At 35.0% G+C, this 15,136-nt stretch overlaps 2 protein-coding genes across 6 annotated transcripts; one reads left to right on the top strand and one right to left on the bottom strand.

Annotated features, from left to right (window-relative positions):
* The first annotated feature begins 229 nt into the window (after positions 1 to 229).
* Positions 230 to 13,983, top strand: LOC141688846 (spermine synthase-like). Of its 5 annotated transcripts, XM_074492968.1 has the most exons (12): positions 230 to 427; positions 616 to 660; positions 805 to 881; positions 970 to 1,092; positions 1,479 to 1,583; positions 1,665 to 1,737; positions 2,032 to 2,103; positions 2,439 to 2,634; positions 2,981 to 3,110; positions 3,425 to 3,469; positions 11,768 to 11,799; positions 12,885 to 13,983. In XM_074492968.1, exons 1-12 carry the CDS (start codon positions 265 to 267, stop codon positions 13,930 to 13,932), a joined length of 2,109 nt encoding a protein of 702 aa, XP_074349069.1. In that variant the 5' UTR covers positions 230 to 264; the 3' UTR covers positions 13,933 to 13,983. The 5 variants fall into 5 exon arrangements, with proteins under 5 accessions (XP_074349069.1, XP_074349072.1, XP_074349071.1 ...); XM_074492971.1 differs by lacking the exons at positions 11,768 to 11,799; positions 12,885 to 13,983 and adding an exon at positions 11,546 to 11,727 and having other exon boundaries at positions 230 to 433; positions 622 to 660; XM_074492970.1 differs by lacking the exons at positions 11,768 to 11,799; positions 12,885 to 13,983 and having other exon boundaries at positions 230 to 433; positions 3,425 to 3,617.
* On the bottom strand, positions 7,935 to 11,045 carry LOC141688847 (rust resistance kinase Lr10-like). The gene is made up of 4 exons (XM_074492972.1): positions 9,993 to 11,045; positions 9,813 to 9,854; positions 9,683 to 9,712; positions 7,935 to 9,345 (listed from the first exon to the last, which is right to left on the bottom strand). The coding sequence occupies exons 1-4, from the start codon at positions 10,777 to 10,779 to the stop codon at positions 8,213 to 8,215; spliced, it is 1,992 nt and encodes a 663-aa protein (XP_074349073.1). The 5' UTR covers positions 10,780 to 11,045; the 3' UTR covers positions 7,935 to 8,212.
* Positions 13,984 to 15,136: the final 1,153 nt, after the last annotated feature.

Raw genomic sequence — 15,136 nt, 5'->3', positions numbered from 1 at the left:
TGTAACGAATGACATATTTAATCAGCTATTGAGGGAGGGCATTTAAAGTTTTTTCCCACTAAGCAGGGCATTTAAAGTTACAATTATAAAATTTATACAATATAATAAATTGCAATCCATACGTTTCAGTATTGTTCTTGTGAGTTAAATCCATGTAGAAATTCAAAGTAAAATCCAACTGAAGAAGAAGAACAAAGAGAAGGAAGCGGAGAGAAAACGTACATTGTGATCTGAGAATAGAGCTGCTGAAAAAGGTCAAAATACATGGAGCGAGATGCAGAAAGAGGACTGGAAGGCCAGGTAAATCAGTCTCAGGCTGCTATTCCGTCTTGCTGCTTGAAGGCCAGAACTTTTGATCCTGAGCTTCAAGCTAACTGTGTTTCTAAAGTTGTCTCGGGATGGTTCTCCAAGCCTCGAACAGTTACAGGTAATTGTCCTTGGCATTTTTTTCTTACGTGTGCTAGTAATTTTAAACATCATCATATACTATGCAAAATGCCTCCATGATCACCGTCCTAGCAATCAAAAAGAATTACCGTTTTATGTTTTGATTTATGTTATTTATATGTGAAATTAACGCATCTACTTTGTTTCCTTCCAAAATTGAAATCACAGGTAGAGCGGGGAGATATATGTTTTTCAACAACCCAATGTGGCCAGGTGTTCATGTTTTCCAAAAACTTGCACTGACTTATATTTGGATTTAAAGAGATTGTGTTCATGTGTTGCAACCTTAAAAGCTTCTTCCTAACTTGCTAATTTACATTCATTTCATAATCGGCTAAAATAACGAGCTACTCTCAGGAGAAGCACATTCCTTGCAAGTGGAGAAGATTCTGTTCAGAGAAAAGTCAGAGTACCAAGAGATCCTAGTCTTTCAGGTTTGTCCTTTTTGAAATTTATTGACGTTTTGTGTTAGATTGCTTCATGTATCGATCTTTTATTTAAGTAGTGAAGCTTGTATTGCAGTCGTCGACATATGGAAAGGTGCTAGTGCTTGATGGTATTGTTCAGCTAGCTGAGAAAGATGAATGTGCCTATCAGGAGATGATTGCTCACCTTCCACTTTGCTCAATCGTCTCACCCAAGAATGTAACTCTACTTAACTCAAATTTTACTTAAAATTGATACTTGTATTTTATCAGGATAATTAGTGGACTATATTCCATTTTGCATTATGGTGATAGATTTCTTGGTGGAAAAGAATTTTATTGATTGTCCTTGATGTTTGATTTGTTTGCTCCAACAGCTACCATTTTCATTCAAAGATAACAATATTTTGTTTTGTTACTATATATGTAACTGAGCAGTGCAAATATTAAATCATCTGCTCTATTTTGCTAAAGTACAAGTTCAGTTTCATGGGGTTATGTCACATGTATTCTTAAATTAGTTCAGTTGATTAGCTTCAATATCCCTCGTTTGCTTTCTTAGACTGTACTGGATTGTTTGCTGCAAATGACAATTACACACTGCAGGTTCTAGTTGTCGGTGGGGGTGATGGTGGAGTTCTGAGGGAAATTTCTCGACACAGTTCAGTGAAGCATATTGATATATGTGAAATGGATACAATGGTCATAGATGTATGTTGAACAAAAACATGTCATTCATTGTTTAAAATTGTTCTTTTTATTAAAATTTTATAGTTTCGTGTTTTATTTCAGGCAAGTATGATGTTTTTTCCAGAGTTAGCAATTGGTTTTGAAGATCACCGTGTTCAATTACATATTAGCGATGGTATTCTTAACATTTTAGGCATCTTTAATCATTTTTTACATGATCGTCAACCATGGTTGTTGGGGGAAATGTCTTTCCTTTTATATATATTATGTAATATTAATGAGAAAGCATGAGCACAGGCTATATTTAAATGGTGATCGCAAATTGTACATAAATCAAAATGCATTTCTTGCTTGATACATGTATACCTATATTCACGAGTAATTGGTAACTTATACATTATTATAGGTTACTTTCTTCTGCTTTCAAATGAATCCAAATGCATCATATCTTACATTATTCATGTTACAGCTATTGAATTTCTGAAAAATGCTCCTGAAGGGCAGTATGATGCTATAATTGTTGATTCATCCGATCCTCTAGGTAAGTCTTACTATAGGTTACTTTCTTTTGTTTTCGGAGACTGGAAGCATGTGATGCGCATGACTGATATATGACATGTATGTTTGTTGTAGCATCGTTTTTTTTTACTGTAATGCTATCTGTATAAATAATCTATGCATCTGTATATCTGGTGTGGCCTGAGGCTTTGTGAAAAGTAGTTTAGGAACTGCTTCTTAAATTATAAAGCTACATGTATAGCTTTGTATTGTAGACCACTACTACTTGTTAACCAAAAAATAAAAGACAAGTGATCTTGAACCTTTATAAGTATGCTGTTACAGACAGTTTTTGCGTTTAATTTTTGTTTGGCCAAGGTCCAGCACAGGAACTTGTAGAACGATCATTTTTTCAGGCAACAGCAAGAGCATTAAGGCCTGGAGGTGTTCTTTGTAGTATGGCAGAAAGTATGTGGCTTCACACACATCTTATCGAGGATATGATTACTGCATGTAAGGAATCATTCAAAGGTTCTGTTCATTATGCCTGGACAAGTGTACCAACATATCCAAGGTAAAAGGGAAGTCGTGTGACTCTCAAATAATTTATTCCTTATATTCACTTTATCCTGGTTTATTATGTTCAAAACTTTGTACCAGATACCACTGCTGTTTTTTGTTCTTCATTTCAAATTTCTATAATTATTGCCTATTATGTAGTATGGAATGTACACAGTATAAGTTACAAAGTGATAGCTCTCTCTCATATGTCAAGCTTCCACATCTTATTTGCTTATTTGTTTAAATTCCTGTTCTTCCAGTACAGAAATTCAACCTTTTAGGAGATTTACAGACTTAAATACGGACCTGGATAGCTCGATTGTTCTGATATGTATTGTTTGTTTTCCTTGGGTATGCAGTGGCATCATTGGATTTCTACTATGCTCAACTGAAGGACCGCCTGTGGATTTTTTGAACCCTGTTAATCCTATCGAGAAGATAGATGGAGCTATCAATAATGGCAGGGAACTTAGGTTCTACAATTCTGAGGTACTCACCTTCTTTTAATTTAAAGGTAAAAGCAAATTCACTCTTCATCTATTTTCATGGCTAGACTGTCATGGCAGTTTCTGCAAGTTCACCTTTCCTCGGTCTATTAAGCAGAAATATAATATCGACGTTAGGTCCATTTTATTTATAAGTAACTTCCAAGACTTAAAAAATCTCAAAATACCTTTCACATCAATGTATGGTTCAGTGCAATGATTCCTAAAGTAAAATTGGCACTTCACTAGGAACTTTGAAATTAGAACATAATTTGATCCCTAGCTGTGTAAAAACATATGGTTCATTTTGTTTGACAGATTCACACAGCTGCATTTGCCTTGCCCTCATTTCTCAAGAGGGAAGTGAGTCATTTTTAAGATGCGCCTTTGAGATGATCCAGCCATGCAGCTAACTGAGTTGATTTATTAGCATGCATGTTTGTCAGTAGGTATATGGAGTTTCACAACTGGTAGTGCTTGTAAATGCATCATTCAGTAAACTTCTTCCATTTGTTTTTCTGAGTTAAAATCAAAGAACTGGTTCAGGTTATCTCTGACAATTGTAATATTGAGTTATGATTGGTCGTTGCATAAGAACATGATTTGGATTTTTAATTTTAAAGCATATCAAGAAAATTTTTACTTCTTTGAATTAGTTATAGACGATTAAATCTTCTGGTTAATATAATAAAAAGAATGTAGTCCTACCACCAACAATATAAATATTATGTAATTGCTTTTAAATTTGAATTATATTCCTGGAATTGACATGATTGAAGCACAGTGAATTATACAAGGCTTATGAGTCGAGAAACTTGCAGCTAAACACAGTGAGAAATTTATGTACGAGAAATATGAGCCGACTGTTATGGAAAGAAAACAAAATCTATTATTTAAGTATATATAAACAAACAGTGTACATATTCAACAAATCAGAGTGGCGCAGCGGAAGCGTGGTGGGTTATGTAACCCACAGGTCCCAGGATCGAAACCTGGCTCTGATATACATATTTTCTTTTTTTTGGTAACTTCTTGAAAAGTTTGGTGAATTAACACAAGTACTAGTTTTTACTATTAAAAAAAGTAGTAGTTTTTACTGATCTTCTGGGAATCGGTTATTTTCTTTTGGTGGTCAGTCACAATAAGAATATACACCATGGCCCGAGGTTGAAAGCAAAGCAATCATCTAAACAACTCAATGTGCCATGGCCTTATTCGTAATTTGTATATTAATTTTTGTAACCATTAAAAATCATCGCAATTTGGCTAATTTTACTATATTGCCAATTAAAATAATGACAAAACTGGACCTGAGGTTGTCATTCGCAATTTGGCTAATTTTACTATATTGCCAATTAAAATAAGAGAAAACTGGACCTGAGGTTGTAGAGATCTAGCATGAGGTTATAAGGATTTTGAGTACAATTTTAAATGGATAGTTTTGTAATTTTCAGTCAACCCCCGTATGATCTGAAGAAATCTTATAACCTCCGGTACAACCCTGAGAGCATGTCCAGTGGCTAATTTTTTTAGTAGTTTTTACTAAAAAAAAAGTAGTAGTTTCTACTGATCTTCTGGGAATCGGTTATTTTCATTTGGTGGTCAGTCACAGCAAGAATATCTACCATGGCCCGAGGTTGAAAGCAAAGCAATCATCTAAACAACTCAATGTGCCATGGCCTTATTCGTAATTTGTATATTAATTTTTGTAACTATTAAAAATCATCGCAATTTGGCTAATTTTACTATATTGCCAATTAAAATAATGACAAAACTGGACCTGAGGTTGTCATTCGCAATTTGGCTAATTTTACTATATTGCCAATTAAAATAAGGGAAAACTGGACCTGAGGTTGTAGGGATATCTAGCATAAGGTTATAAGAATTTTGAGTACAATTTTAAATGGATAGTTTTGTAATTTTCAGTCAACCTCTTATGATCTGAAGAAATCTTATAACCTACGGCACAACCCTGAGAGCATGTCAAGTGGCGGGGTCACTTCCCCCCTTGCCACTTACACATTTTTGTCACCTCAAACCCAAATGGTTTTATAAAAAAAGTGACCAACATTCATACAATGCTAGAAGCCCACTTCCCATATTTTGTAAGACCCATTATATTATTATTATAATATATATTTAATATAATGAATTTAACTTAAATTTTAAATTTAATTTATTAGTTAAACTATTTTAGTAATTTTATTTTTATTTAAATTTAATTTAATGCTAATTTAAACTTAATTTAATTTAATGTTTTAATTTTAAAAATATTATTAAAATAAAACACATGTCTCGTACATAAAATACATCATATTATTAAAAACATGAAATAAAAATACAACACACAACAAAATATTAAATTCAAATGTTACAATTAAAAAAAAACTTTACGATTATTATGAAACTGCATAATATGCTCGACCAAATCATTTTGTAGCTGACGATGTGTCCGTTTATCGCGCATCGGTAACATATTTTGGATATACGTTTCATACGGGATAAATGGTTCTTCTCCTAAATCTGGTTGCGATAAACCATTTGTTGAATCATCATAAATTGGTAAGTGACCAAATTGAGTGGCGTAAGTGTCCCTCTTGTCTTCAACAATCATATTGTGTATTATTATGCATGCTCTCATAATTTTTCCAAGATCTGCTTTGTCCCGAAAGCGTGCAGGTGCACGTACAATAGCGAAGCGGGACTGTAATACACCAAAAGCTCGTTCAACATCTTTTCGCTGGCTTTCTTGATATTTTGAAAATAATTTTCTTTTCTCACTTTGCGGACGTGGTATCGTTTTAACGAATGTTGCCCATTCAGGATCTATTCCATCCGTTAAATAGTATCTCGTATTTTAATTGTTTCCATTGATAGTATAATTTACCTCCGGAGCACGACCTTGTAGCACTTCATCAAATACTAGTGATCGATCTAACACATTTATGTCATTGTTCGATCCAGCAACTCCAAAAAATGCATGTCATATCCATAGATCGGAGGAAGCAACCGCTTCTAGTATAATTGTCGCAACTCCTTTGTGACCACTCATGAACATTCCCTTCCATGCTTTAGGACAATTTTTCCATTGCCAATGCGTGCAATCTATACTGCCCATCATACCAGGAAAGCCACGAGTTTCACCCATCTGTAATAGACGTTGTACGTCGTTAGAGTTTGGTTTTCGCAAGTATTCGCTGTCAAATATCATGATGATATTAGAGACAATTTTTTTAAAGCATTCATTCGCAGTACTCTTACCAATACGGACGTAGTCATCAACAGCGTCAGCTGATACGCCATATGTCAACATACGCATTGCCGCAGTGCATTTCTGTAAAGGTGATAAACCTTTTCTTCCCAGTGCATCGACCCTTTGTTGAAAGTATGGATCAAAATTTGAAAGAGCATCCACAATACGAAGAAAAATATGTCTTCCCATACGAAATCTTTGTCGGAATATATGCTCAGGATATACTGGATTCGGTGAAAAGTAATCATTCACCAAACGTTGATGACCTGCTTCACGGTCTCTAAATATACTTCTTCTAGGCATGGATCTTGAGCTCTGTCCATGCCTTTCATGATAGAGTTCGAGAATACGGTCATCTTCAGTATTATCGTAGCAGAACTCATGAATAAATTATTCAGTTAGAGTTTCTAGTGTAGGTGTTTGATCCATATGGAAGTGAGAATTTTGCTTCATATGAAAGTGAACTAAATGAATTGAGACAAGTAGTTTATATAGAAGGTAAAAATCAATATATTCTAAGACAGAAACTAGCTTCCAACGGCTAGATTACAAAGAAGTAAAGACAGACACTAGCTTCCAACGGCTAGATTACTAACAAATAAAGACAGACACTAGCTTCCAACGGCTAGATTACTAACAAATAAAGACAGACACTAGCTTCCAGCGGCTAGGTTACAAACAAATTGGTACGGAGAATTTTGTTGAGTTTCAAATTGTGAATTTGAAAATGGAGGAAATGAAAATTGGTACGGAGAATTTTGAGGACATGAAAATGGAATTTGAGAACTCTGTGAATATGGAAATTGGTATTGAGAATTCAAATTTTGAGAATTAAAATTATAATTTTGTGGGTTTGGAAAATAGGGATTTGGATATGAATATGGAAATGGAAATTGAGGGTTTGAATTTTGAGAATTTGAAGGTGGAGGATTGTTGAAATTATTTGGATTCATCTTTTGCTAAGAAAAATAAAATTTTTAAATAAGGTATAAGAATTGAGTATTTATAAAAAAAAAATTACCGTTAGAAATATATACGTTAAAAATATTGACGTTAAGTTAGAAAGTAAAGCTAAACACAAAAAAAAACAGAAAAAAGACTATGTATGTAAGTGGTGTGGGTCAATACAGATTAAAAAAAAAGTAATCAAATGGGACAGTCCCACCAAACAGGGACCGCCCATTTCAGTTTAACACCGTGCAAAGAGAGTCCCACTTTATGTTTATTTGCCATTTTGAGTGGCCCGAGGAAAGAGGTGGGACTGCATTGCCCATGCTCTGAGGACAACCTTAGGCATATCAATCCCTTAAAATAATGACAAAAAATTGTAGCTTTTCAGGTCTAAATGAGTGGTTATGGCCTTTTTTAGGGGAATTTTACACTTCTGCAGAATGAAACACATGATTTGTATAATGCTACTCTATTATGTTGAAAAAACTTAGAGAAAAAGAAACCTACATTTTGCAAAACTCAAGGTAAACTAGCGATTATATAGGATTTACAAACATATTAAAACTAACTACTACTAAAACTAACCACTACTAAAACTAACCACTACTAATTAATGGGTAAATTACATGTCCATAATTTACTCCATAATTCCACTACCCCACTACTAAACAATTCTAAAATAATATTTTTCTCTAATAATTAATCTATTGCTAAATATCTAAAATATCTAATAATTAAATAAACAAATAATTAATAACTAAATTTAAGATTATTCCAACATATTATAATCGGCAGTAGTCACACATTTACACTACACTGATAAAATTAATGAACATCAGTGTTCCACAGTCACTACACTGAACTAGGGATGATTATCAAAGGAGACTTAGCAAACTAGTTGGTTATGGTTTTTTCGTACTTGTTCTTTGATCAGTTTGCGCAAGTAGAGGAGTAGAAAGCAACTCTTGATCCTCAGTCTGCTCCTCCTGCAGATGAAGAAAAGGCTTTGGTGGCATTCCCAAAACATCAACATCTCCTTCCAGCATCTCAATAACTTTATTCATTGAAGGACGTTCACTAGGCTTCATTTGTATACACCACAGTGCTACGATGATCATCTTTTTTACCATCTTCTTTTCTTCCTCGTTGGCATCCACGATTTCAATTTCACTTCCTGCGCCAATTTGGTCATAAACCCACAGAGGGTAGTAAACTTGACTCGTCTCGTTCACAATGGGATTTGAATTTTTCCTTCGACTAGCCATTTCCATTAACAACATCCCGTAACTATAAACATCTGCTTTCAGTGAAACTCCTCCAATATTTTTGTAAAATAGCTCTGGTGCCATGTAACCCATTGTTCCTCTTGCTGCCGTCAAAGTCACAAAGCTATCCCCACTTGCATATAGTTTTGCAAGACCAAAATCTGAAATTGTTGGATTGAAATTCTTATCAAGAAGTATGTTATGAGGCTTGATGTCAAAATGCAAGATTTGCATATCACAACCCCGGTGTAAATAATCAATTCCTTTTGCCACCTTGTAAGAAATCTCATACATTTTCTTGCAGCTCAAGGAGACTAAATGTTCTTCTTCATTCTCGGGAAAAATGTATTTCTCCAACGAACCATTAGGCATGAACTCATAAATTAGAGCCCGTTTTGAACCTTGAAAACAAAAACCAATGAGCTGCACTATATTTACATGGTGAATCCTTCCGATTGTAGCAACTTCATTCATGAATTCCTGTGCAGTTGCATTGGACTTCCCCATTATCTTTACTGCAACAGCAAGGCCACTTCTCAGTTTTCCTTTATATACACTGCCAAAACCTCCTTCCCCCAACTTATCTTTGAAACCATCAGTAATTTTCTTAATGTCTGAGTAACTGTATCGTATAGGCATCAGATTGTTCTGGCCTTGAAGAAAGTCCTCAATTGAATCATACACAGATAAGTGTCTTTTCTTCGATCTATAAATCAGAAGGGCCCCCAGAAACGGTAATCCGATTATGAATCTTGCAGCAAGTATTAGTCCTGAAATATTTTACTTTCATAAGAAATTTGAAATGAAAATACTAGGAGATATAGACAAACATGTGCCTTGTGTTACAATCTTATCACACAACTTATGATCTATATGGACTTGTAAATCCTAATAACATTCATCGAGAAATGTCTGCAGTGTTTTTAGTGATGCCAGAATTAATCAGTAATGAAGATTAATGTATAAAAAATGCATTAAGGATAGTCTAATCAACTGAATGTAAGAACTTATGTGTTACATATAATCACGTTGGATAATAAATACAGCACCTTGCTAATTTTTCACTTTAAACGAAAAAAATGAAAAGGATGGATGACCGAAGCTTACCAGCGACCACGGCTATAATTAAACGATTGCCTGGTAGTAAGGACAAACAAGAGAAGATAGTTCAGATAAGAGCTGCACCTTTCTGTAAGATTTTAATTCCAATTTTTTTGAATGAAATTCGTGAACTTACCATTTAATATTTCACTAATGCCGTCTAAGTTTTGGCGCCAGCCTACAGGTTAATTTGTGCAACACACTATTAGAAATTGTTAGTATCAAATTTTCATTAGTTTCCTCAATAAATGAATAAACAAATTAATCAATTGTTGCAGGTGAAGAAAGAAAAGAAAAGGTTAGAGTTTGAACTCACAGAGTGGTAAAAAGGCATCTGTAGTCATGTCATAAAGATCACAGTTATAAAAGCAAGTGTAATCTGCATTAAGCGCCTGACAAAATGAGTAAGCACGCAGATTACACCTCGCGCAGAAAATCTTAGACCAATCAATTTTGAATCCATATGCCATTCCATCATGAAGTTCTGTAAAATTAGTAGTAACATAAGAAGTTTCGATATTTTTCACAATAGGCCAATCTGTTGACACCCAAGCCAATTTTGTAACCTCGCAATCACCTTCCACTTGTGATAACACCATCTGACCAGCAACAACATACGAATACTTATAGGAAGACGATGAAGATATAGATGTGATATTTATGTACTGGCTAGAAACTGCAGGAGCTTGGCAGTTTATAAATGTAACTGGTTGGTTAAGATAATGAAGCTGTATGTTCCCGCTGATGGAAGGCTCTTCTTGCATCGAATAGAGTGGAAGAGAGGAGTAGTTTTCTTTATCAAGCCCTGGATCAACAATCAAAATCGAATAGTTGTCATAATTGATATCTTCAACAAAGTATTGCATATCATCCGGAGATAAGCGTAGAATGGTACGATTGTTTTCACAAAAAAACTCATAGCTAGGGCCATTGCAAATCTGATCATCGCCTCTGAGTTGAAACGGACATCTAATATTACTGACATTTCCGCAAGACAAAGGAGCAGAGGAAGCTTTACAGGATAGAAAACATAGTACTAATAAGACTAGTACCGAAGAGGTTTTAATGGCAACAACAGTAGCAGAACAACTTTCTCCTCCCATCAGTTTTTTTGTTTAGTTTTATTCTATGACAGGAGGATGCTTTAGAGGCCAGAAGAACATATAATCACTATTCGCGAAGTATATAAAAGGTCGTAACCAATACACAACATTCCCGCAACAACAGTAAATCAAAAGGTTGCTGTGATCATGAAATGTCAATGCCTTCTTTCTTCTTTAAGCCCACTTGCTTGCTTCTTGTTCATATCTAATATCCACACTAGATTTCAAAATGGTAGTTCTCACCTTCTCATATCTTTCTTTCAAGTAAAAAAGAAAAAGTCTCAATTCAACAACTCTTTACATTATAGTTATAATAAAAATACATTAATAATTGTAAAGGTGCAGTTGTGATGGTGGCCCTGACTATATACATTATCTTATCTTTTTATCAATAAGTTATAGATACCGAATCTCAGCTTTGATTATCAACAACTTGGATTTAGTTATGTAGTAGTGGACAAAATGATTTCCTATTCTATTTTAAAAATATGTCAAAAAAAGCAAACACGTTCATACTTCACATAGCTTCACATAAGCAAAAAGGAATGTCAAAGGTCAAAATACAACCAATTAGATGTTAATCACATTGTTCTTTTGACAACCAGATTAGTTGGAAGCTAGTAGCACATGGAATTTGCATTTGTTTATCAAGTCAAGCTATAGTTTTCTATAATCATCGCCTTTCTTTCGTGTAACAATACTAAACATGTGCATTTACATTTCAGCTTTAAGTGTATTCAACATGTAGTGTTCATATCAGATTCAGCTATGCGTGTATTCAACTTCAAGTGTTCAGTTCTAGTTCTAGTAGCAGTAATAGTAGTACTATTGATCGGAGCAGGTTCAGTTACTAGTGTTTCAGCTCAGAATGATGAAACTGAAAACTGCAACATAGTCGCAAGATGCAAGAAGACCGGCCCAGTCATTCGTTTCCCTTTCTATCTTAAAACCAAGAAGCTTGATTCATGTGCCAGCTCCTACCCTTCAGGTTTCGAGCTCTCTTGCAGAGGCAAACACACCGTGCTTCAGTTTAAATACTTATCTAATACATCGCTCAACGGACAACAGCTCTCTTTTTCTATAGATGCATCCATTAATGAAATCAATTACAATTCTCAAGAGATGATACTTGGATCATTCATGTTTACAAGTCCTCCTGCGCAAATTAGGGTACCCTCAAATTCATCGTCAATTTCTGATTTTGTTGCACCGTTCAAGATTTTAGAAGGCAGTCAGTTCCTCAATAACTATACTTTCTACAATTGTTCATCAGAAGGTGATCGACAGTTCAGGTCTTATGTTCCAAGTGTGACTCTCTTCTCTGATGATGCTAGTTTCCAGTATTATGCCTTCATTTCAAATTCGTTTTACACTTTTGATGTACCTATCAAATCATGCACCACGAAGTACAGTGTTTCAGATGTCCCTCTTTTACTCGATTACAGAATTTCTGAGCGCCATTATGATCAGATTCATATTAATTGGTTCTCACCAAATTGTAGAAAATGTGAAGCCAGTGGAGAATATTGCAAGTTCAGTAACGATACAACTAGCAGCAGCAGCAGTAACCTCAATCGAAATGACACCAGTACTATATGTTTCCCTATACCAGCGCCTCCACCTGCAGGTATGAAGCAATAATCTAACTAGACTAGAACTCAACTATCTAGTTCCGTTTTATCATATATATTCATTTCAACAGCAGTTTTACACATGCTTGCATATGCACTGTACCAATTTTAGAGTTTAAATTTTACAGTCAAAGATTAGTAATGTCTATGAGTCTATTTACCATAGAACAAATAGAAGAGATCTTTGGCCTCTGATCCTGAAAGAGTGTTTTTGATCATACTAATTTCACATACTGTTGAAATTTTATAGGTCGTCGTGAATCAATCAAGTCAGTGTTCTCAAAGCCAAAAGGTAATAATTCGACCTGGAAAGGAGCTTATATAGACTTTTGAGTTTTGAGCATCGGCTGCTGCTGAGACGCGTGCTTTAAAAGCTAACTTTGACTCGTTTAATTGTTTTTGACATACAGGCATAGTCCCTAGTGCCTTGTTCATTGCTCTTGTCTTAGCTGGAGTACTATACTATGTGATCAGATCGCGTCAGCTAAAGAAAGAGGATCGACTGAGGATTGAGATGTTTATGAATGATTACAAAGCTATGAAACCAACAAGATATTCTTATGTTGATATCAAGAAAATCACTAATCATTTCAGTGAAAAATTAGGCCAAGGTGGCTTCGGATCAGTCTACAAAGGCCAGATTACTGATGAAATTGTTGTTGCAGTTAAGGTCCTCAATATTGATTCAAAAAGTAACGGGGATGACTTTATCAATGAAGTAGGCACTATCGGACGTATCCATCATGTTAATGTGGTTCGCCTTGTGGGGTACTGTGCGGATGGATGCAATCGAGCCCTAGTGTATGAGTTCCAACCTAACGATTCTCTCCAAAAGTTTACATACTCTGCAACAAACCACAAGAACAACTTCCTTGGTTGGGAGAAAATGCAAGAAATTGCTCTAGGTATAGCTAAAGGAATCGAATATCTTCACCAAGGATGTGCCCAACAGATTCTTCATTTTGATATCAAACCTCATAATATCTTACTGGATCAGAATTTTAATCCCAAAATTGCTGATTTTGGTTTGGCTAAATTGTGTTCCAAGGATCAGAGCATTGTGTCAATGACTATGGCTAGAGGGACCATTGGCTATATCGCGCCAGAAGTGTTTTCTAGGAATTTTGGGAAGGTGTCATCAAAATCAGATGTGTATAGCTTTGGGATGTTATTGCTTGAAATGGTCGGAGCTAGGAACAATGAAGCAGCGGAAAACAGCAGTGATACGTACTTCCCAGAATGGATATATAATCGGTTGGACGGAGGTGGAGAAGTGGCAATCCAAATATTAGAGAAAGAAGAAGATACGAATATAGCAAGAAAACTAACAATTGTGGGTCTTTGGTGCATAGGGTGGCATCCAGTAGACAGACCATCTATGAATCTTGTGATCCAGATGCTAGAAAAACCAGATTGTCCTGCTATGCCACCTAATCCTTTTAGTGCTACTGCAAGTTCAGTACATTCAAGGCTCTTTTCGAACGAGCTCTTTGTTATTTCCGAGTCGGACAAACAAGATTAAGTACATTTATCAGTGTGTAACCGAATAATTTATCAAGCAAGGTTTGCGACATTTTTTTGACAGAGTTCCTCTAAGTGACATAACTACGAAATCTCTACATTAATCTACTGAATAAAAGGAAATTGAAACAGAGAGTTTATAAGCGGGGTCTTCTGGAACATTTGATCTAGGAACTGAAACTGAGAGTTTATAAGTGGGTCTTCCGAGATAAATGATCCCCAGAAACATAAGGTAGCTACTCCGAATCACTTTCAATTTAGATTCTCAGCAAAAAGCATTGCCACATATCATAAACAAATTATTTTTCGAGGAATTAAGAACAGAAACAGCTTGTATATATCCCGTAAATTTAATTCATAGATGCCAAAAATGATCATCGATAATTCATATCTTGAACTAGTACAGGCATGTTATTACAATGTTGCCTTGTAAATTAATTGCATCAGAGTAAGAAGGGGAAATTGAGCTGCATCTCTTCATATCTCATGTTTCTATACCACCTTCCTCCTGATGTCATGTAAACACGTCTTCAACATTACGACCATAGTACCTGAAATTACTGCCAAAAATTTCGGTGAGGACTAACATGAAACAAAATGTTTAGCTTAACGTTTCTATTTAAGTAATCATACATACGAGTAGCTTGCATAAGTATTAATAATCCGGTAGCTCAAAAAATTACATGAACGAGTGTCAAGAGAGAATATAGCAAAATAAGACTACTCGAGTGTATAACATTTACTCCTGTAAATTCGAAATATAGGACAACTGTATCAAACAAATCAATATTCCTATCTCCGCTTTCAGAATCAGGAATCACACAAGTCAAACTGGTCCTGGCATATGAATACAATAACCCCTGCTATAATCATTTTTAACTTTTAAGCATGCGACACGGCAGTGACAACAAACCACATACATTATAACAGTCTATTCAAACACAACAAAATAGAATTGATTGTCTTGTCCAGCTCCTATTAAGCACGAAATTAGCACAAAAAACTAACTAATTCATAGTCGAACAATCGTAATAAGCAATCCATTACTAACTAATAACCGATCAATCATCAAATATATAAACTACAACTAAACAACAGTTCAATCACTTAATTTCAATTCTAATTAAGTCACAACTGAATTTTAAAACAAACGGTGCATTCCTGAAAAAACTTGAAAAATCGAAAAATCGAACCTGTGGTTTAAA

The sequence above is a fragment of the Apium graveolens genome, chromosome 10 (genome assembly GCF_009905375.1).
Source record: "Apium graveolens cultivar Ventura chromosome 10, ASM990537v1, whole genome shotgun sequence".
Taxonomy (NCBI): Eukaryota; Viridiplantae; Streptophyta; class Magnoliopsida; order Apiales; family Apiaceae; genus Apium; species Apium graveolens.
The sequence above is the reverse complement of the archived record's forward strand: the minus strand, read 5'-3'. Positions and strand labels throughout refer to the sequence as shown.